At 41.6% G+C, this 22531-nt stretch overlaps 1 protein-coding gene across 2 annotated transcripts; it reads right to left on the bottom strand.

Moving 5' to 3' along the window:
* Positions 1 to 1627: 1627 nt before the first annotated feature.
* Positions 1628 to 21805, bottom strand: PTER (phosphotriesterase related). Of its 2 annotated transcripts, XM_042888648.1 has the most exons (5): positions 21740 to 21805; positions 12149 to 12590; positions 9550 to 9815; positions 5986 to 6126; positions 1628 to 2447 (listed from the first exon to the last, which is right to left on the bottom strand). In XM_042888648.1, the coding sequence occupies exons 2-5, from the start codon at positions 12578 to 12580 to the stop codon at positions 2237 to 2239; spliced, it is 1050 nt and encodes a 349-aa protein (XP_042744582.1). In that variant the 5' UTR covers positions 12581 to 12590; positions 21740 to 21805; the 3' UTR covers positions 1628 to 2236. The 2 variants fall into 2 exon arrangements, with proteins under 2 accessions (XP_042744582.1, XP_042744583.1); XM_042888649.1 differs by lacking the exon at positions 21740 to 21805 and having other exon boundaries at positions 12149 to 12623.
* Between the last annotated feature and the right edge of the window lie 726 nt (positions 21806 to 22531).

Here is a 22531-nt window from a genome sequence, read left to right as displayed (position 1 = left end):
GGGATCGTTCCCACAAAGGAAGAGTGGGAGATGAAATGTAGGAGAAAATGTTGGGACGCAGGCCTTCTCCGTGGTACTTAGCTATCAGTTTGTAGTAAGCTGTGCCTGAGATGGACACAGATAAGTATATTACCAAAAATGAAAACACATATGCAAAGAAAGAAGCAGATACTTACATGCAAGAGAGTGTGTATTAAAACCTATTTTTCTCATTCATATATATATATATATATAAAGATATATATATCTAAAGTCTCAAAGAAAGAAGTTTAATACGTACAAAAGATTAATAGCTTGGAGAATTAAACTAAGCACAGATGCTATGAGTTACATAGTTATAAAAATGCTTTAAAATCAGTCATACCAGGAATAGCCACAGAATACTTCTGTTCTGAAAATAACTTATTATTCGCTTTGTTTGGGGGACGGGAGGCTATCTATTTCTCTCAGTTAAATCTTGCAAATTTCCATCTAAAAACGTTACTGAGATTATTAACTAGCTCCTTAGCACAGCTGGTTATGTTATTCTTAGCAATTTGGCAAATTCAAGGTAAAATTTGTGAAAATCATTGAAGAGTAATAGAGGCAATCCCTAGCATTTCCATGTCATGCCATTTGCCATAAGCAACCTTGTCTAATCCGCTAAGGGTATGAACTCAGATTTCTCTGCAGTAAGACGCCCAAAGTGTCTGCCACTGAGACAAAGAGCTCACCAGTGCTGAGTCCTCAGTAAAGGTGATGAAGATTTGAAGAATGTCTCTAAAAAGCCTCGTTTGAATGAGTGAAGCTTTTAAAAAGAGCATAGTTCTCGTTCTGTTCCTGGTTTGAGTTGTCAAAAAATAGGCTGAGATGGTCCAGGCAGAGAGGATGGCTGGCCTCATTCATCTAGGTGTTACAGAGGGACAGTGAGTTGCAGACTGCTTGTGTATTGTCTCATCAGATCGGTTACACTTTCGGGCTACAACACAGCACTGAGCTGTGTGTAGTGGCAGGGATCACTCCTGAGCTGTGTGTGTACATGGCGGGGATCACTCCTGGTTTCCTACTACTACGTCACGCATTGCAGTGGCAGATCTGTAGCTGACTTCTTGTCTGTTCAATCCAAAATTGCTTTTATCACTCAGCGCACTGCCAGCAGTGCAGCTGGAGGTTGTCTGTGTGGTATCATGCAGTAATGTAACAAGCTAGAAATCATTTGCAACTAGCAATGCATATTTACTGAGGTATTTATGGGACAAACTTCAGCACCACAAGACATATTAGGTGAAATCTGAAGAAGCTTTTGAAATCAGGCTACCATTACTACCAGGTAAGACCTTTTTTTTGGGTAAATAGCTTGGTGAAAGATAGACAAGAGGAAACAACACACTTTATGTGAAAAACACATATAAGGCAAACATTTATTCCTTTTTCATCATATCTTGATATACTGATTTGTAAAGACTTATATCACAATCTTTGTTATAACTATTGCAACTCATTAAAACCATATTATGTAATATATTTTGACTTTTGGTGTTGCATCCTTACAAAAAGCCGATGGTCTGTATGCACTTACATGTGATCATTGGGAGATTCCACGAATTCCAGATGACAAATTAAAAAAGAAATCCATAACACGACTACATACAGGAGTCCACAAATTGCTTTATTAAAAAATAGTATTTGTCATGTATTTTTTCTGCCAGTTTCAGTTAGAAATCAGTACATTGTTCAACAAGACAGAAGCAGCGTCTTTTTAGAATTATTTGAAATTTTGCCCTCTGTTCTCTTTGGAAGTGATTTAAAAGTGACAGACCTTCTATCATTTAAATAGTGCTTAATAAAGGGATAATTAGCAGATTATCAATATTACACGAATTAAAATCACACCCTGGAGAAGGGGAATTTAATTGAAAACTGTAATTTCTTTCAAAGCTCAGATGATGCTTCTTCAAAAATATTTTTGGAGAATGTAATAATAATATGAGATTACTCTTTGGTAACAATTATTTTAATACACTGAAAAGATTTTGCATATCCAGCAAATCATTCATGAATGGACTTTTAGAAGGGAGGAAATACAGAGAAAATAAGTAATTTTGGTGGTCTAATTAAGAAGACATGATCAGGTTGTTCATAGCACTAATACCTTCTGGATCTCTGAAAAGAAGCACGTATTTAAATGGCTGCTCTCCTAAATCAATCTGAATTGCACCAATCTTCCCTATAAGGCAGGGATATTAATTCACTATTCTTACTTAAAAGTCAACCACCGCTTTGGATTTTCTATCAGTATTTTATCAATTTTATCCTGGGATATGCCTCTAATCAGCATTTTAGGAACAATGTTTTTGAGGATATGTGAATATCCGTGACCTCCGTATTTCATCAACCTATTCTTTGTGTGCACATCATGAGCCATCAGAATTCTGTCTTCGTAGCCTTCATCGATCAGCATACGAATCCTGCAAAAGCAAAAAGCATAGCTCTCACTGACAGGTCCTCAACACAGGACTCGTCAGTATTTAAACTTCTTACATCTTTGTACTCCTACATTGCATTATGACTATTTTTAGGTACTGAAAAGACACTTTCCTTATATTTATTTCAAATTTAAAACATTTATTATATTGAATTGAAAAAACTCCACTCCTCCATGCATCTCAAAGTGGAGAAGGAAGAGTCTTCCCAGTTGGCACAGCTTTGGATTTCCGACCTCACTGAGCCTGTGGAGGTATTCAAGAATGTCACTCTCACAAAGCACGGGGCGTGGTTTTATTTGTACAAGTAATAAGTTCTCAGAAAAGCTCCTTTTCAGCATGATCAGTTCATGGGATTAGCTGTTGCTGCTGACACAACACTAGTTGTAGTTAATAGCCATTAAGGACCTGACTGGTTGCGCTCAGTTGCTTTCACATTGTCAGTTAATTCTCATCTAGAATAATCAGGTTGATAAAAATTCTGAACTGTCGACATCATATTCCACATAGTTATCAATCAAACATGTTTCAAATACGCTCATTAGATTAGATAAACAAGACGAGCATTGTAAAGTGCTGGCATGTGCCAGCAAGTAACAGGAGTTAATGCAGCAGCCCAACTGAAAGACTTGGCAAACTGACAAACTTGACTCAAAGACTTCTGGCCATTGCCTTGTGGCAAGCCTGCTACAAGGAGGCCTTCTGTTCCTCATTTCACTCTGGGAACCTCAATCCCTTGCTACACTCAGTTTTTAGAACTTATTCTGTAGGAATCCAAACTTCTGCACTGCATGAGTTTACACCCGTAAGCTTCTGTTTTTCGCTTGCATTAGTAGCAGGCCACAGCATTAAAGTGGCAGAGGCAGATAGACTGGACTATTTCTCACTGAGCCACCTAATTCCATCATATACCAGCACTGTGAAATTCTAATTTTCACCTTCCTGACTGTACTTTGATCAGCAAGAAAGCAAACTCTAGTTCTGTAAGTAACCACACCATATCTGGAAACCCTTACTGTCAGTTTTTATTACAATTACTTATGAGAAAATACATCTAGCATGACCTAATTAATATGGGCACAGTAGGAAAAAGTCAAGTGTGACAGAGCTTGGTAAGAAAATATCTTTCACAAGAACAATATAAATAGTATGTATATTGTAGGATTACGATGTCACCAGTTGTATGGGAACTGCTGAGTCACAGCCTGAACCTCTGATTGATCACCTGAGGTGAGCACTGAGTCAGCCATGGAGCACAGGTGAAGGCAATTCTCCTGTGCTGCTGGAATGGGGGGAGCCCAGCTCCACCCCTCCTAGACCTATTTAAGAGCTGGCTACTGGGGGGGAAGAAGCTCTTCTGGAGGTCTGCTCTGCTGGAGTTTTGTGAGTGAGCCCAGGAAAGGGGTAAGCTTTCTATCTGTTCTGTTTTCATTATCATTATCTTCTTTGCAAAACTCTCTTGTTTATTTTGTAATTATGACATCTTAATATTCATTGATTATACACCAGTATTTTCTTGATCCTGAAACACAGAAACCACAAATTAATCAGAGAATAAGAGCAACAATACTGGAGGGCTGTGTACATTCTTGGATGATTAAACATCCTCTTAAGATCATCTTCTTCCACAGCTGGACTCATTTTGTGGTTTGGGGAGGCATAGGGTCCTTTACATTCTGTATTTGAAGCTTGCTCATTCCTCTGAGTTCAGTTGGTACTTGCTGCTGACTCAGGGAAAGCTGCCCTTGCAAAAACTCAGTTTTTTACTTGCCCTGGCAATAGATTGCAGCATAAATGAGTTAAGTACAAACAAATTAAACTCTGTTTGAGTGGATATTGTCTGACCACAGAAGTTTACCTATATTTTGAATAGATAAGATCTGAGCAAACTTTTTTCCATTTAGTTTGGTCAAAATTTGTTCCACTGACACACTTGAAGACCATTTTGATTGCCACCTCTCTAGCATTACTTGACCAAAAAAAAAAAAAAAAACCACCCAAAAACAAAAACCCACAAAAAACCCCCCAGCAACTCAGGCAGATTGCCACTGTCATTAAATGCCCAGTGTAGCTGCACCAAAAGCTTAGCAAAACCCACCTAACAGCACTCCTAACTCAAATGCAGGTTTTTGCATCATACAAGAGAAAACAAACTTTCAGTATTTTCTGCCTATGAGCAGTGCTGCAATGAACACTCAGCTGTCAGAGTTTAAGGAGAGATGCTGGTGGCTAAGGACTCATGGATGGAATGGGAACTTTGCCATGGCTAAACAAACACTTATTAATCAAGGCATAGTCCATCCTTCTACACACTCTCTTCCCAGTACTTCTATGCATGTTGACTAACTGTGGCACAGGAGAGAGGAGCAACACATTCACTTTCTCAGTGTGAAAATTGCAGACTCATTCCAACCCTTCAGAACACTGAGCACAAGACAGAGTTCTGTTAGAGAAAGGATTCCCAGTGTGAAAAGCAGCAGCAAACGCTTGGCAGTAAGTGGAACTGTAACTACAACAGCCTTAAAACAGATGTTTCACAGCTAATCTGATGGTGAATGGCAGAAAAACAAGATCTCAAGTGCAGGTGAAAGCAAGCAAGCTACTTCATTGGTGATCAAGAACCTTCCAGGCTTTCTCATGAAAGAGAAATGAAGAATTACTTCTGATTCTGAAAGTGGAAAAGACGTAAGAGAGGCTGGCATCCCACCCCTCAGAAACCTGTCACTTGACTACACATAAACACTGAAAATGAACAGCAAAGGAGGATGGCATATCTGGACAGGGAGAATGGAGCAATGCTTTGTGTTAGCAGTGCACAGCAGGCCTGTCTGCAGCTGAGCCGGCACTGCATGTACTGCGGAAATGGGGAAGAGGGATCCTGCCAGTAGGGCCAATATTTTCACATTGTGATTGTGAAGAGAACGGCAGCTCTGAAGAGACAGGAACCTCATCCTTCCAAAGCAGGAAAGGACAAAGCAAACAGGGAAGATAAATGATAAAAAGTGTGGATGACCAAGCGTGGTTTTCAGGATGGAAAAAGGGAATCAAATCCACGCAAGAAAACCAATGAGTTTTGCTCACTTGTGAGAAGTCATTACAGGCTCAGACAATGCTTGGTAGTGACACTGGGCTTCAAACCAAAGTCAAATCTTAACACATCCTGTATATCCAGACTTCCCTTTTATAATTTGACAGCCTATATACATCCAGTAAATGATAAAATTAAACAAAATCAGCATGGAATTAGGACAGAGAATGAAGTTAAAGCAGCTTTTGATCTTTTTCTCAAGTTATACTCCACGACTCTCTGATGCCACGTTTTCCTTTGCAGATAGAAGAAATTATACATGGTGCCCTAAAGAAGTGACAGCAGCAGCAAAAAAAAAAATCCATTAATTTAGTATGAGAAAACGCAATTTTGAACTGTAAGCAGAACTGCTCTGTGATACCCTTTAAGATGTACAACAATAATATTAATTTGTCAGATGCAATGCTATTGCTTAAACCACACTAAAGCAGGTACCTTGCAATTCTGTCATTGTCACTTGGCATGTCAATGTCAGGTTGGAAGTGGTAATAGATAAATTCTGTACCAAATAGGTCATACTCCAAGTAGCATCCAAGTTTTGCAAATTCCAGAAGTTTCTTTGTATCAAATATGGTCCTGCAGAACACACAGAACAAAATGTCAGCACTGTAAAAGGGGGAAAAAAAAAAACCACTAATGGTAGGATGGTGATATATATTGTGACTTCCTACTTGTAAGGAACAAAACCAACGTAAGATGTTGAAAAACAGAACTCATGTTTGACACATGCAACATAACATGACACACAGCATTGTCTTTCTTTCAATCATGCATTAAATGCAGACGAAGCAAAAGCAACTCTTCCCCCATGATATAATAAAAACATTTACAATCATCTTTAAATGGAAGCAGAAAGGTTACTTACTTTTAATATCACTAAACTACTAAATAGACAATCAAACAAGGAAGGACATTTAAGGAGGAGGTTAACTCAGTGACATTTAAAAAAAAAAGACAATGGATTGCTTACATAAGACAGATTTACTTTCCCAGAAGAGTTACAGGAGACAGATACATCCAGGGCTTGTTTCATCCATCAAGCACTGTTAATACGTAACTTTGTCTTTAGTTTCCATAATGTACAGTGATGTCTCCAGACTGTCACTGGAAATGCAATATATCACAGTCTGCCCTGGGATGTGGCCAGAACACCTTAAGGAAATGCTCTTATGAAAATATATAATGGGTCTGCAAGTAGCTGAGGTATGGCTTTTGCATCAGATTTGGAAAGTGAAGGAACAAAGCTACAAAAATCCATCACTCATTTGAAAAAGAAGAATAACTCTACAGCTCTGTGATTTTTTTTCTCTGAAACATTTTTACCAAAAATATAAACTATGCAAATGAAAAACAAGAATAACAAGAAAACCCACTATCCAACCCTCAAATGTAAACCTTCTAACCCATGTAAATTTATTCTTATAACCATTACACATTTTTTGCATCTAGGGAGAAAATAGCTTTCCACCAGGGCAACACAGCTAACCAGAACTGCTGTAGTTCTGTTCTTCTCTTATTGCTGATATTCACGTCATAATTTTATCCTATACAATTACATCACAGTCTGCCACTATGGAAATGCTTGACGTCACAAATTCAATATATTATGACTTAACAGGATCAAGGAGGAGGAACAGACGAGAGAGAACCCTTGCTGAGAGAAGCCTGCCATCAGTAAGAGTCTAAGACTTGCCAAGTAAAATTAACTTAAAGTGTTATTTCAAAATAAATGTTACAGTTTACAAAGACTGAAACTACATGTGTTTTCAAGATGCAGAGCAAGCACATGGGTTATTCTAGATCCAATCACAATCAGCTCGGACAGTAGCCAAGAGCACCTATGCCTGTGCAGTGACCCTATGTGTTTTTAAAAACAAAAACTAATCAGGGAAATAATAAAAAAAAAACCAACAAAACACTCCACCAACAACATATTTCAAAATCACAGCCAGAATAACAGGTTTTGGAAACTACACTTAGCATAGTGGTTTTGCAAGTTCTGTCCCACCAAAGAGTAGGAGAGCTTGATTTCCCAAGCCCCTGGATCCCCTTGGAGGCCTCACTGATGCAGCAGCAGCAGCTCCCAGTTCCAGTGGCTGGTCCGTGTGCTGGGTGTAGGTGTTGGGGCAGCATGGCCCTGAGCTGTCCTGAACGCAAGGAAAATGAGATAGGATGCAGGTCCTGCAGGCTGGACTTCATCTGTAAGTCACCTAAAGGACACCCACCGAGACACGTTCAGACCAACATTCCCAACAGCTGCTGTGAGTCTTTGAACAAAAGTTCCTGAAGCAATGGATGCTGATCTCTACCAAGATCCTTTACAACCTTAATCCCCGTTAAGGGATTGGATTCAGTAGCCAAGATTCAGGAGCTTTTGCTTCCTAGCCTTCATGTGCACTGTATTTCCAAGATGGACACTTGCTACCTTTTGTTCTAAGATGCTAAATGGCAAAATGGTGGCCTGCATTTTAGTTTTAGCATTTGACTGTAAATCCACCTGAAAACTGCCCCTCTGCATATGTCAAAAGCTGGCATGAAATATGGAGCTATGTACAAATTCATCTCACACTGAAGGGGCTGGGATGCTCCCAGATGGATTCTTCTCAGTGAAAGAGACCTAAAATGTTAAACGCACATTGCAAAGCCAAACCTCACAGCAGTTTAGAGCCTGTGTTACAGCAACTGCCAACCTGAATGTGTGAAAATAACGATAGAAGAAAGACAGAATAAGGAAATGCCATATTGCTTATCAGTGGTTGTAAGAGAAACTGCACCTCTGCCTTGACTGTTTTCCTACTTATGTTGCTTATTTTTTCCACCAATAAATCACTGAATCCAGTGACTTACAACAGTGTATAAAGGCAAAAAATCAGAACGGACGTTGATGTAGCAAAAATGGGTCCGTAAGTACTACGCTGCAGCCCGCTCAGTCATCTTTCACAGAAACATTTAAGCCATCAGTTTTTCTTAAGAACTGAGAAGAAAAAAAAGAGCTATGCATACAATGGAATTCAGGAAAATACACAAGGAAAGGCCGTATCATTTCTGTATCATAGAATATAAGTAAAATTTCATGACACTGAATATTATGCTCCTAAAACCCCCATATAAAACACCGAGCTCTGTACAAAACCTGCAGCGTGATTTGTAAGCTCTTAAAGCCCATAATGATTAGAAATTTGGAGATCAGAGCTCTTGCCTGCATTACACTCATAGTGAGGACAAACAATCCAATTGCTGATAGTCATATGACCACATTATTCAACAACTGTCCAAACTAATCAATGCTCGGACTTTTTCCAACTCATCACGAGTCACACAAGATCACACGAAAGTGATTTGTTAATAGAGAATGTGTTTCTAAATTGGAGTGAGAAAAGCACCTGGTTCTTCCACACATCTGATGTAGGGCTTCAGGTTTTTATTCTCAAGGAAAGTAGAAGTTAGCTCTGTGGTCTAAGGTAAGGATCATCCAAAATCCAACAGTTTTCATTTTAAGTAGTATTTCTTCTGTCTGATAGCAGAATTGAAAAGTTCCAGCTTTGATCCAGAATTCACCCAGATCACTGAGTGTTCCATTAGCATCAGTGGCCCACTTTCCAAAACGCTGGAATCCCAGCAGCCCTCACCACATCTGGGAAAGCCACTCAACATCCAGTTCTCATGATTTGTACAGGCAGGTGAATTCACCAAATCTTCTTCAAGGAATAAAAAAATGCAAAATGCAGCTACAGTTATTCCTAATCTTGCATCTTCTGAAGGAGTGTTTAAAATTCGTGGGTGTTTTTATCAGTATGAACCTAAGAGCTGATCCCAATCAAAGTGCTGGAAACCGATCAGGCTTTATATAAGGAGTTACATATTCAAAGTCAGTAAACACAAAAATATATTTCATGTCACGATATCAGAGCACAATAAAAAATAGTTTTTTGCAGAGCTGTTCCCCAGAATTCCACGAGTTGTGGAAGCATGGCCAGGAGAGCTGAGCAGCCCACTTACCTGTCGAGGTGAGACATGACCGTTTTGGAAGTGTCAGCCCCAGCTTCCTGCAGGATGCGAACTATCTGGAAGGGTGCATCGCTGTGCCTGCCAGGGTGGATGATGATGGGGCACCCGATCTGTGCCTGTGCGTGTGCAGCCGCCTGCAGCACCCTGCGCTCGCTTGCAGTCATGGGCCAGGAGCAGCCGATCTCTCCCACCACACCGCACCTGATGTCAGTCCCATCTGCTCCGTGAAGGATCTCATCAACAATGATGCCTGTGAGCTGAGGATTGGGGAAATGAGGCTTTTTGTTAGCAGTACCATTTTTATTAAAGAAGCATCAAACGTGTCTTATGGACACTGTGCAAGCTCTACTACCGAGGTCCTTTTGGACTTATTTAACAGTTGGGTGTGTGAAAATGCTGCAGTTAAAATCTCGTTTCTGCCAACTAACATTAACCTAGCCATTAACTAAGACCAAAATAAACAGAGAAGGAAATCAATATAACAGTATCCACAATTAAGAGCATTTCTCCCTCAAATGTCCGGTTTGTAGGGAAAGCTGGTTCACACACAATTTGAGTACTGATTTAAGTTGGTAGGTCCAGAAACAAGTCCTGCTAAACCGGGGCTCAGCAAAAAAGGAATTCTTGTTATTCAGACAGGAAAGGAAGAAAGTCTGGCAAAGATTCCAGGCCTCAGGACCCAAAAGTCAAGTTTAAGGCAAATCCTGCTCTTTGGAATGCAAATGTAAAACTACAATAACTCAACTGATGCCAGAACTACAAGCAGAAATCTCAGCTGAGCATATGCCCACCCCTCCATCCTATGATCACGCACCTTCTGCTTCACGTATAACCAACCTACCAAACATTTCTACAGACAACCAGACAGGGAATTCACTTTTTTCACTTCCCTCCTGAGATCAACTCAAAGAACATTGCTCCTGCATCAGTAATACTCTCATTTCACTAAACACCTCTGAACTTACAAACACCTACATATCTCCCTCATTCAGCTAAGGCTAGCAAAAAAATCCCCTCAAATTATCTTTGCCTAATCAGAAAACACATCATTAAGTCAAATTAGTCTTATCACAGAATACTGTACAATTCTTTGTTAGTAACCATAAGGACTGCTCTAAAAGCAATGTCTCCTATTTTATGATGCTGACCCAGAACATCAGATGCGGATGTTGGTGGTACAGCAGCAGAGGTGGAACCTTGCCTCCAGTATTCTGTTACATGTTGTTGCCATGTGACAGATGGCAGCAGAGGGGCAGTCTGACAAAACAGTGTCTGACATGAAAGTGTGGATGAAGCAAAGGTGTGTGAATTCCTCCATGCGGAAAAAAATCGCATTCAGTGACATTCATTGATGCTTGCTGAATGTTTATGGAGATCAAAAAGTGGATGTGAGCTGAGTGAGCCGATGGGCGATGCGTTTCAGTGGTGACAGTGACACTGGGTCACCTCCGCTAGTGCAGACTGTTACAAGCATAGCATGCAGGGAGATTCCTGCTAAATACGCGGAGCTAATGGTGGTGACCATGCTGAAAAAGTGTTTTGTAGCTGAGGATTTGCTCTGTCAAATAGTTTCACTGCACTCTTTGTTGTAGTTTCCATGGAAATAAACAGGAGGCATTACTTCTGGAGCAACGTATATAATTGTCTTTTGGACTGGATTCAGTATTGATGAACTGCTGACTACAGGACACCTGCTGCAGTCCATCAAATACTGAAGGGAAACCTGTGCCCATCTATTTGTACCAAATTCTAAATGTTTAGGAAAAGCACTATCCTACAGCTTGTTCCACTTCTGTCCACTGAGGTTTACAGTACTATATCACATTACACCTGCTGAGGTTTTAAACACTTATTTTTAAAATGAATTTGACTCATTTGTAAACTGTGATAGATTAAAAAAACAACTTTTCTCAGCTCTACTCATTCACATTCACAGCCTCCTGCCTTGGAGAGTTCCCTCCCTTCTTCTCCCTATCATCACATTTTCTTAATAAAAGATGAATGAATATTTATTATTGTAGAAATATCTGGGGATCTCAGTCATTATTAACACATTGTCTTGGGCACTGTGCAAACAACAGGATTTAGATTCTGCCCTGAAAAGCCTGCAAAACAGTACAGAAGAGAGAAATAACTGGCAGCTTGAGCAGAGTGATGATTTACAACTGTCCTATAAATACTGCTATTTTTTATGCTTTTTACAAGAATTCTGCGTGATCTAATTGGGAAGTAATTACCAGGGAAACAGACAAATGAGGAAGAAGAGATATGCTTCTTCCCTAAATAATTGTAAAAAGGATAATTGGTGTTGTACCAGATGCCTGCATGAAATATTTTATTTTCCTTTTGCTGCTGCGTTATAACTCTCTGAGAGAAAACACAGCTTAAGCACTGGAAATGCTGACAGATAATCCCAGTACACACCAGTAGGGCTGGGCCAACTATTACACAAAAGCAGGAACACTGTTCTCAAGTTTTGCAAATTAAGAACTTAAGGATTTCACCCATTTTGTTTGAAGTTCTCTCCATCTTTGACACATCCAGAGATGATTCGCAGCAGAGAGGCCCCCAAGAAATGCTTAAGACTTACCTGCTCCACTGTCATAGCCTGCGTTTGAGAAGAGTGTGTGGAACCCACGTAAAACCCGGCCCCAGCAATAATATGGACTCCAGTTTCTTCAGCGAGTTTCTTCAAAGTCTTCATATCCCGACGGATTCCCATGGTCGTGTTCTCCACAATAGTTCCACCGCCTGCTGCTTTAAAATGCAGCAGCTCCTCCCTCACGGCATCCACCTCCTGACACAGAAGAAGGTTGTCTTTATGGCTGTAGGGATTCTGCTTGATCCAAAACAAGTTCCTCATCTTGATGGGCCCCTCAGACAAAGGCTCCTGGCCTGGTGAAGGTGGACAGAAGAAGCTGCTGTAGTCCATGGACAAGTGTTCATGTGTCAACGTACAGCCGAGCTGCTCTGGCTCCACCAGGCCCAGCACAGTTTGTGCCTTTCCACTCAAGGAAGACATTTTTCTTCAGCTATTGTAACGGGAAAAAAAATCAGATTTGAAAAACTCTGGGAAGAAGAAAGGAAACAAAACATTTTAGAAAATGCAAAAGCATTTCTTAGAAAATTTCTGAATTCTCACTTACACACATAGCTACACATCCAGTGTGCCTGAATGGTTTCAAGATGGTTTCAGCAGAACAATCAATACAAAAAGCAAAGCACTTATGTTATCCAGTTACAACTGTGCCAGTACCCTAACACTATAGAAATATCACATTACAGTAAAAGGAAATCATCATCATCATTCATTGTGCAGTAGTCAGTACAACATTAAGATAAATGCTTCCTATTTAATAACAACCACTGCATGTTCATTTTGGATTCTCCACTCTTTAGCAGCTGTCAAATTTTGTCATCTTGAATTTTGTCAGCTTGAGCCACCAGATGAACACACTTTGCATCCAAACTGAGTATTCCTGACTGGTATCTTCACTCCAAGTGTCCTCCAAGACACGCTTTCCCCTTCCCACATTGAGGAGCCTCGTGTGCTCCAGCACAAGAAATGCAGGGAGGGGGGCCAAGTGCTCACTCTCTTAGCATGGGCTGAGTCCTGCCAGCCCTGCTTGCCTAGCCCCAGGGCAGCTCCTCCAAGCAACAACAGACATGGAAAACCCAACCTGACCCCATCCAGCTGGGCAGAAATTCCAGCGTGCTTCCAAAATGCTTTTTCCATCAGCTTCCTTGACCAAATATTTTACCAGTTAAGAACAGACTAACATTTAATTTACATGGCTCAGCCTCGGTGCTGAGCTTTTTTCCCTTATCTTTAACATAAATGAAACCACGTTATTTTTCAAAACTTCAAATGAACGGTGACAAAGACATACCTGTAGGCTACCATCTACAATTGGCTCACGTCACAGACATCTGCTCGGTGGAAGTTTAGTCTGGACCTCTACAGGTTAGAATTAGCTGCTCCATTGGGATTTTGGGATATTTTTCTTCTTTTGGTGGGGGTGCTCTTTTTAGTTTATGTGCCATATTAACATTAAACACAGCTGACTACTCAGCTCATGTTAGATCTTCCTGATGCTAGCTGCAAAGGCTGGAGGATATGTAGTTACAATCCCTAGTCAACCAAAATCAGCAGTTATGAAACAAAATACATGTTTAATCATGTCCAGAGGACAGGACTAACTAGAGCATGCATTATTGATTAAAGAGAGAGGTCTTTCCCATTTCTGTCTCCCTTCAGTGAATAATATCACAAACATGGATTTGCCACTGGTGAAGCCCTCAGAAGACGTTTTCCTTTTAACTGCTAATGTTAATCTACCAGGATGACAGAAAGCTGAAATCTGAAGGGCACTCGAGTCTGCATATCAAAGGGCAGTAGAACACCTATAGTTCTTTGGGGATACTTTCTTTTCATAAGCAAGACTCACTGTCAGAGCACACCTGTCACAATGACCTGTAGAAGGCAGATGTCACCTGTCAAGTTAAGTCAGCACTGCTGGCGGTTCCTTTATCTGAGAACTCGGCCACCCATAAGAAAAAGAAAAGACCGACTGACCGTACTTCGTGCTCTCTGTGTAAGGAGCCGTGTGTGATAATTCCATTTAGGAAGAACTGTTCTTTTATGAATTTCATTTGTAGACTGGTGCACTGACTTGTTTGAGAAGGCAGAATAATAATTATTCTCATAGAACAGACTGCTGGCTGACTAATAGAATGATTTATTTTTTGCCAAACAAATTATGAAGTGCATGATTTCAGAAAATATTATTCTTGAGCAAACACTTAAAACCAAAATACCTGTCTTAGTCAGAAACTGCTGCTAACTGCAATTCAATTAAGTTACCCAGCCATTAATTGCATTCTGGAATAAAGCGATGCTCTATAGAGCAGCCCACTATTCTGGAGGAAGTTCAATGATCTGAGTCATTCTTATGCACACAGCAAAGAGTCTATATGGTAACTGTACTCTTACTTTTTTCTTTTTTTTTTCATTAACCACCAATGCTTTGGTGTGCAGAAGGACCCCAGCAACACAAAAAGTGATATCCTATTGTGGTAGGAACCCAGCAGCACAGTGATACCCACTCTGTATTGCAGAAGTATTTTTTTCACTATGTTCATTCACGGATGATTTTCAAATCAATGTATTAAGTTAGGAAAACAAACCTATATAAATATTTAGGTCTCTAAATATGTAAGTATTGAAGCTCTTTTAAAAAATCAGACACAAAATAATTACAGTCTCTTTCCTGTTAAGGAAACAGTTATTTATTCAGTTACTTGACACTTCAGAGACTCCAAATAGCCATTCTATGTGATTCAGAAGTTTTGCTCACTTTCCAATGTGTTTCATTTAAATAAAAACTTAACTTTCAACATTAGTTCCCGCCAATTCCTTTCTGATACAGGTAAATTAGATTATCCTCAATTAATCTGGCCTGAAGATTGGGAAGACCCATGGTTGTGTGAAATCTTCATACAGCCTGAGGCTGCTGTCTTCTGATTTACAACAGCAGGAAAAACCTAGAATTACCTGTTAAAGTGCCAGTATTCTCCTGTAGCAGGTATTAATCTGTTAACTTTTCGACTGGAGTTCAGATTATAGCATATCTACAATGCTTACAAAAGCACTACCTATTATTGAACCTTTTGATTGAGGCAAGTATTTTTATGACTGTAAGAAGCATCTCAAAAATGGAAAATGACACAAACAGCATTTAAAGCAGGCCTAATTTTATCTTACTGAAAAATATGATTAACATTAATGTCAGTGCGTGCTTACTAACACAATTTTAGAAAACCAACACTTCTAATAAAAAAAATATTACGAGAACTAAAGACAGCCAACAATTCATGACTGGAATTATTCCTAAAAACACTGTCCTGTTATCTTCTCTACTGTCATTTACATAGACAGCATGCCATGAATATGCTGCAACGATACATTATTCTTGATCAGATTCGCCTAATGGAAACATAATTTAATTAGTGACTTTAAAACATTTATGTGCAAACAGCTATTAAATTGAATAACAACTGCTGCTTAATTTAAATGTGTATATGTTTCTTCAGAAAGCAACGTCCATAGCCTTTACTAATGACAGGTCTGCATTATTTTACACATAACTTTCCTCCAAAAGTTTGTTCTTTCGTACTCTTGGGGACTGAATTCATACCCTCTCATTTAGCCATCTAAAATGGTGCACATCTTCTGCAAAGTAATTGCCTAGACCTCTTTCGTAGTGGGATAGAAAACATACCCAGAGGCAATTCATGCAGCCTACTCTGTGTGCTCGAGACAGGCCGGGACAAGTTATGTTCTGTATCTGCCTCTTTCCACCAGCTACGTAAGGAGTCAAGAAACAGCTCTAGACAAGCATTTTAGGTGGCCCCATAGGAGATGTGTAGGTTCTGCCTCCTGAATCCTCACACAGGTTGAGGGGAGGAGAGAGAATGGGAGGGAAAAAAGAGGAAAGGTGCATCTCCCTATGACAACAGGGCAGCTGCCTACCTGGCCATAACAGTATTTTGGGTTTGGAAATCTCCAGTTTACACTCTGGTAGTGCCAAAGCACTGCCCCACAGACCAAGGTTCCTCTAAAATAGAAACAAATGATATTTCCTGAAAATTGCATAGTGAGATAAAAGGGAAATAGATGTAATCTTTAAGATACAATCAAATGTATTTTTCACAACAGCCTTCAAACAATGTCCTAACATCTCTGTAATAAACTCTGGACAAATCCTTACAACTCATTGTATGGTGCACAAAATACAACTCTCACCATTAGCCTACTGTTAAATACTGGTGAGGTAAATATTTTTTCTAACAGTGTTATTAAGAGAAAAGAAACTTACAGCTAAAAAGGTCACAGTACTGCATTCCTTGCTCTGGTTTTTACCACTAAATTCAATAGACGGTTTGACTGAATACTGACAGCAAGATCTGTGCTTCTGCTTTCCCCATCTGAAATGTGCACATCAGCCACTGTGTCATTTAATGGTCTTGTAATGGGATGTCTTCCTAGGTTTGGATTAGTTGCTTCCTACAGTAATCTCATATTGCTGAAACATTATAAACGCACAGGCACGGCTCCCACATGCTAACGCTGCACTTGTTTTGATTCGGTAAGCACATTTTAATGCTGCTAGCACAGATTCTCTCCAGACTTCTATGAGAATCATTTTATTGTCATTACGTTACAATGCAAGATTACGGTGACACTAAACCCTGATTGGGGTGACAAAAAAGAATTACAAAAAATGCAAAAAAAAGAGTGGCTGGTGAATAGATATTTATTATATTCCAAAAAAAAAAAAAAAAAAAAATTAAACATGGCTTCTATTTAGTAACACTGGTTGCTCTGGCTGCGTGGGGAACATTGTAAGAGTCTTTCCCTGTATAATCAGGTAATCCTAGGAAGTGTGATACAGCAAGGTTTGCTCAGTTCTACTGTGAGCGACCTCTACAATGCACAGAAAGCCCGTATCAGAAATGCAGAGCATAGATGCAGTAAACTACCACAGAGGTTTATAGGGCGAAACTATTCTCCCTTTTCCCCAGCACACAAGCAAGTTTTCTAAGTTCTCTGATACATGAAAACCTGATTTGGAAATTGGATCAAAGGACCATGAAAAAATGCAGGTTTCTGGGCAAACTCTTGTCTCTTCTGCACAAACAACTGATGTGCTTCTTTGAAGGTGAAGCAGATTATTTCCATTAAAGTCCTAACCGTCCTTCCTTGATTGAATGATAAGAAGTGACATTGGTTGCTTTCTTATCCCAGACTGGAGCTATGAGACTAACAGACTTTCTGAATTTCATGCTAACTCAGAAAATAAAGCTGCAGCAGGTCATCTTATCCATCCAAGTAGAGGCAGTGCTTTCTTTATTCACTAGCTTTTTATTCCGTTGATTAAAAAAAAAACAAACCAAACAACAAAAAAACAAACAAACAAGTCTCATGACAGCTTTTCATTGCATGGCCCCTTGCTTAGTGCAGAAGTACTAAGGGAAAGGGATGTGCAGTGCTGTCTCCCCACGTAGCTCTCAGTACAAATGCATCAGAATGACCTAATAGTACCACTCTGCAGGTAACACCGGGGCAAGCCTTAGTGTCCTAAGGATTTATGTGTGCTAGGAGTGATTTTGCTTACCTTGATTAAAGCCCTCTGACAGGAGGTCAACACTTCCAGTATCTCTCTCTTACAGGAGCTCTCATCTAACCCCACAGAAGCATAATTGTAGCTCTTCCCTTAATAGGGTATTTGCAGTTTCTCATCTCTGTGTGGCTATACTTTCATGGAAAAGTAAGAACCTCACCATTTCACGTGTCTGTAATCTCCTGAATGGGTAGGAATTGGCCAGTGGATCCAAAAAAAAGAGATCTTTGGGGGGAAGTAATCAAAAAGCATTGCCTGTCCGTTGTATTTTTTTCCTTTAAACATGTGGTCCCAGAGATGCCCAGAATAATGTGCTGACACAGCAGCCTTCAACAATCTAGCTCTGGTCCTACAGCAGTGAGAAGCACCATCTCCTTAAGCAGCCAAGGTAAAAGAAATTTCAAACACTGTTTTTCCTCTACATTTCCTACATATGATTTGAGCAACCAAAAAGTTTTTAGACAACAGAAGTAGAAATAAGACTTTGCACAATATGTGCCATGAAAAAAAGTTACAAGACTTTTAGCGAGCACAACATACTGCTGGAATGGTACCGGCAATGTCCTACAAATTAGAAGCAAAGACACTTGAGTTGTAAGAGAATTTAAACACTATTTCAACATAGGGGGAAGGCCAATATATTGATTTCTTGCCCTTGGAACCTTTGAAAAATACACCTTTGGGAAAGAAACTGGGCAAGTGAGAGCAAAGCTGTTAGAACATTCACCTGGAAGGATAAGTGAACATTCTCAGTGCACACTCCTTGCATTGCTCAGCTACTGGCAGACAGGCTGACCTTCCAGCATCACGCAGTCTGAAGGGCACATTCTCACGCTACTTTGGTCTGGAATCAGACAAGCACAGAACTGATTTCTTCCTTACCATTTAATACACACACTTTTTTAAAAAAATTGGTTTAAGTTCAGCTGCTGTTAAGACAATGGAGTCAGTCTTTCATTTTACCTTATTTCTAGGCAGATACTAGATTCAAATCTGAGCATTCTCAGAGCAAAGTCACGTGGAAGTTTCTCTTACTCAGAGATCTGAGATCAACATCCCCATAAATGTTTTTCTCATCAACTTCTCCTTTAGAACTCCAGGGGATTCTGTAGTTTGGGCAGCTTCCAAAACTATTCCTGATAAAAGGTCATATAAAAATTCTGCCCCAGGATCAAGCATTACATTAATTATATTTTACATGCACGTACAGTGGTTTTAGGCCAAATATCAGGACTGAAGTCATTTTACACTGTGTAACAGTCTATGCAAACACGGGCCAAGGCCCGCATGCTGATACATGTGTTTGTATTCCTAGGGCTAAAAGGAATCTTATTTGCTTCTCAAGGTGCTGGGTAACAAGCGCATGCTCTCTTGCTATGACAGTGTAATACAGGAAATAAATATGTCTCCAGTCTTCATTCCCTCCAAATTTCAGATCCGAAACTTAAGCATACAGCTAACTACCATTATTCTTATTGATTTAATTGGCTTTCTCTTTATTTAAGGTCACACATATCTCCATAGCATGGATACAAGGTTTAGTGCCTCATCTGAGATGGCAGACTGCGGCAACTTCTGTTCCAGCAGAATATAGCCCACACAGCAAAACATGAGGCAACCGAATGCTGGGGTGCAACTTAGAACTGTCTTGTAACTCTGAGTCTGTATGCTTTATAGAGTCTGTATGCTTTGTCAGCAGTCAAAGTCAATCACAGAAACACAGAATGATTTGGGTTGGAAGGGACCTTTAAGATCATCTAGTTCCACACTCCTCTTACTGGCAGGGACACCTCTCAATGGACCAGACTGGTCAATGAACTCTTACTTCTACAACCTGGACTATGCGCTCACCCTCAGTTGGGTACAATATCAGAACAGCAGGAACAACCGACATGCAGAAGCTGGAAAGGTTGTCAGCTTTCCTGCATATCCTTTGGCTTTTTCAAAGTACAGTTGAATGGTCATAGTTAACAACAACTGTACGGAGAACTGTCTTCTCTTTCTGTGTCACAGAATAACAAAGTATCTCTGCAAGAAGATACAAACTCAGTATCTGCTTTGTCCTGGACTCTTCATCCTGGAAACTACTAATTAGTTGCACTGCAAGAAATCTTTGATACCCAGTGTGAAATGAGCAACAAAGAGTGGGATCTCCACATCAAAGTTTACAGCCCTCAAGAGTTCCAGCAGTGAGATCAGAAGAACTTCTCCAGACCCATCTGAACATGCCCAGTGATAAGCAAAATCTGGTTGAGTCCGATGCAAAAATCCAGCTTTATTAATTTTCATGAAATCTTAAGAAATCTTGGCTTCAGCTTGCTGAAGAATGAATGTTGTTCAATGTTTTAACTTCTGAGAGATGGAAAAAATATTTTAGATTCACATGAAGTGAAATAAGAAATAAAGTACACAGAATGTTCAGAGAAACATTCCTTTAATAAACACTCTCTGGTGCCATATGGCTGACTATATACTGATTTTGATATGTGAGGAGCAGGCTGATGTCTTCCCAAGCACAGAGGGAAGTGGTGACGCTTGCTCCTGCTCCACCGTGCATTAATTTAATAAGTTAACACTGGTCACCTATATGAAATGTAATTAAACATCTGAATGCCATTGTTGCCACCTTTGATTATTACTACAAAAATGAATGAGATGACAGTGACATGAGGGCAAATATTATGTCTGTTAAATTCCAAAACATGAGAGGCACACATAATAATAAATGACACATACATAGTCTTTCATGTAACAATCCTGAAGTACCTGACAAAACGATACAAAACCACCTATTACAAGCATCACTTCACCCATCACCAAACAGCAGCCCCCAGCAGGAAAAGGGCAACAACCTTTAAACACTACAGAACATATTATGGCAGATAATGTTGAATAACAAACACATCCAGCATAAACCGCAGGGCAATTCTACACAGGCAAAACACTATTTTCCAAAAAAGAAGTGACCTCTGGCTAGTAGCCTGTTTCGTTCAACAGCTATCACAGGCTTCCAGCACACAGAAGACGGCATTCTCAACAAGAAATGCACCTAAAAAAAAAACAGATTTCAGATTTCCTAGAGGTCACTTGTATTGACGATGAACTTGCTCGGCCACAAAAGTTGTTCCTCTGAGCTGATCACCAACGTGATGTACATGTTTCAGCTCAGGATCGGGCCCATCTCAGCACAGTGCCTGCTGCAGGGGCTGCCCAGCCCTGGGCACTGCTGGCTGGTGCCAAGGGAACCTTGCTGAGCCTGGCACAACACGCTCCTTCCCGCTGCCCTGGCATCGCTGCAGGGCAGGAGAAATCAGGGCTTCACGGAACCGAGCTTCCTAACGGCGCTGCACCTCAGGGCACGGCAGACACACGGTGCCTGCATGGAGCTCTGCTGTCGAGCTTCGTGCACTTCAAGCATCTCAGAGGGCAGCGGGAGCTTCCAGGCAGAGCAGTACCTAAAGACAGTTCTGAAGGTCCGAGCTTGGGACCGAGGCACTTGTTCCCTCACAGAACTTTCCTTTGACGGGAAAGTACTGCAGACAGAGGACGCCGTCCCAATACATAGCTGGCTATGCGCGCACCAACAATAAATACCAGCTCTAATAATAGCACGTAGCGCCGCACGCAGCGCAGCGGCCTCAGCTGGCCGCGACTAGCTGACTAGTGCACAGGCGATGCTCCCCAGCCCGGTCCCGCCCGCCCCGCCTCCCGGCGCAGTTCCCCACCAGCCCCAGCACCGCCCGCCATCGGGCTGCGGCCGCGCGCGACGGGTGGGCCGTGCTCCGCCTTAGCGCTCCGACCCGGCGGGCCTGCGGTGCCGCTGCCCTCTACCGAGCGCTCAGCTCGGCCCCGCCCCTTCCCGCTCTCCCCAGCGCCGGGAGCCGCACTCGGCCGTAACTTCGGCGAAGTTTCCCGGCCCCGCCGGCGCTTCCGCCGGCCCGACGGGAGAGGCACCGCACCCGCCGCTCCTCAGAGCCCGGCCGCGCTCGCTCGCTCACCTCGCGGCGGGACCCTCCGCCGGCAGCACCTCGACTCCCGCGACTCCCGCCCCGCTCGGGGAGGGACTTACCCGCCGCCCCGCCGCGGCCCGGCCCCGGGGACTGCAGAGGGGGGGCAGCGGGGTGGGCGTGAGGCCGGCGGGGAGCGGGCGGCACCCCGTGGCGGGCTCTGCCGCTTCTTTCCTTGCCCGCCCCGTTCTCGGACTGCGATGTCGTCCTTGTTGCGCTCAGGGTGACCTGCGAGCAGCCTGTGCCGCTGCCCCGCACGCTGAGCCAGCACAGAGAGCCGGCCCTGCTCCTGCCAGCGCGCGACAAATAATGGGAATGCTGAAGAGGCGCTTCCCAGTGCTCGCCAACTGGATGACAATGGACGGTGATTCTAAGTAAAGATGTAGATGTATGAAATGAAATCGGTCCTGACGCCTAAGGTCTTACAATTTCCACCCAAGGTCTCAGAAATGTCTTATTTCCTTCCCCAAGGCCCATGACATGTGTATGGCACTATTCCTTTTTCCAGAAGGGTAAGCAGACACTGGTGACACGAGTGGGGAAAGCACTACGGACAGCAAACTCCTCCAGCCCTCACGCACACAGCTACAGCACAGCCACCCTGTGTACCGTGCAGCTGAGTTGCTACACTTGGGAAGTGCACATCACACTTTTCTAAGTACCCACTGTTCTCCTCACTGTCCATTCTGCTTTGACCACTTTCCAGTCACCATTTTTACCAGATGGAATCAGCAATGGCCCTGAGCACTGCTGTGTTGAGCCTCAGTCTGTGTTCAGTACTAT

This window comes from Lagopus leucura, unplaced genomic scaffold, assembly GCF_019238085.1.
Source record: "Lagopus leucura isolate 7727_CA_CO unplaced genomic scaffold, USGS_WTPT01 Super-Scaffold_100157, whole genome shotgun sequence".
In the NCBI taxonomy this organism is placed as follows: Eukaryota; Metazoa; Chordata; class Aves; order Galliformes; family Phasianidae; genus Lagopus; species Lagopus leucura.
This window is presented reverse-complemented; position numbering and strand designations above follow the sequence as displayed.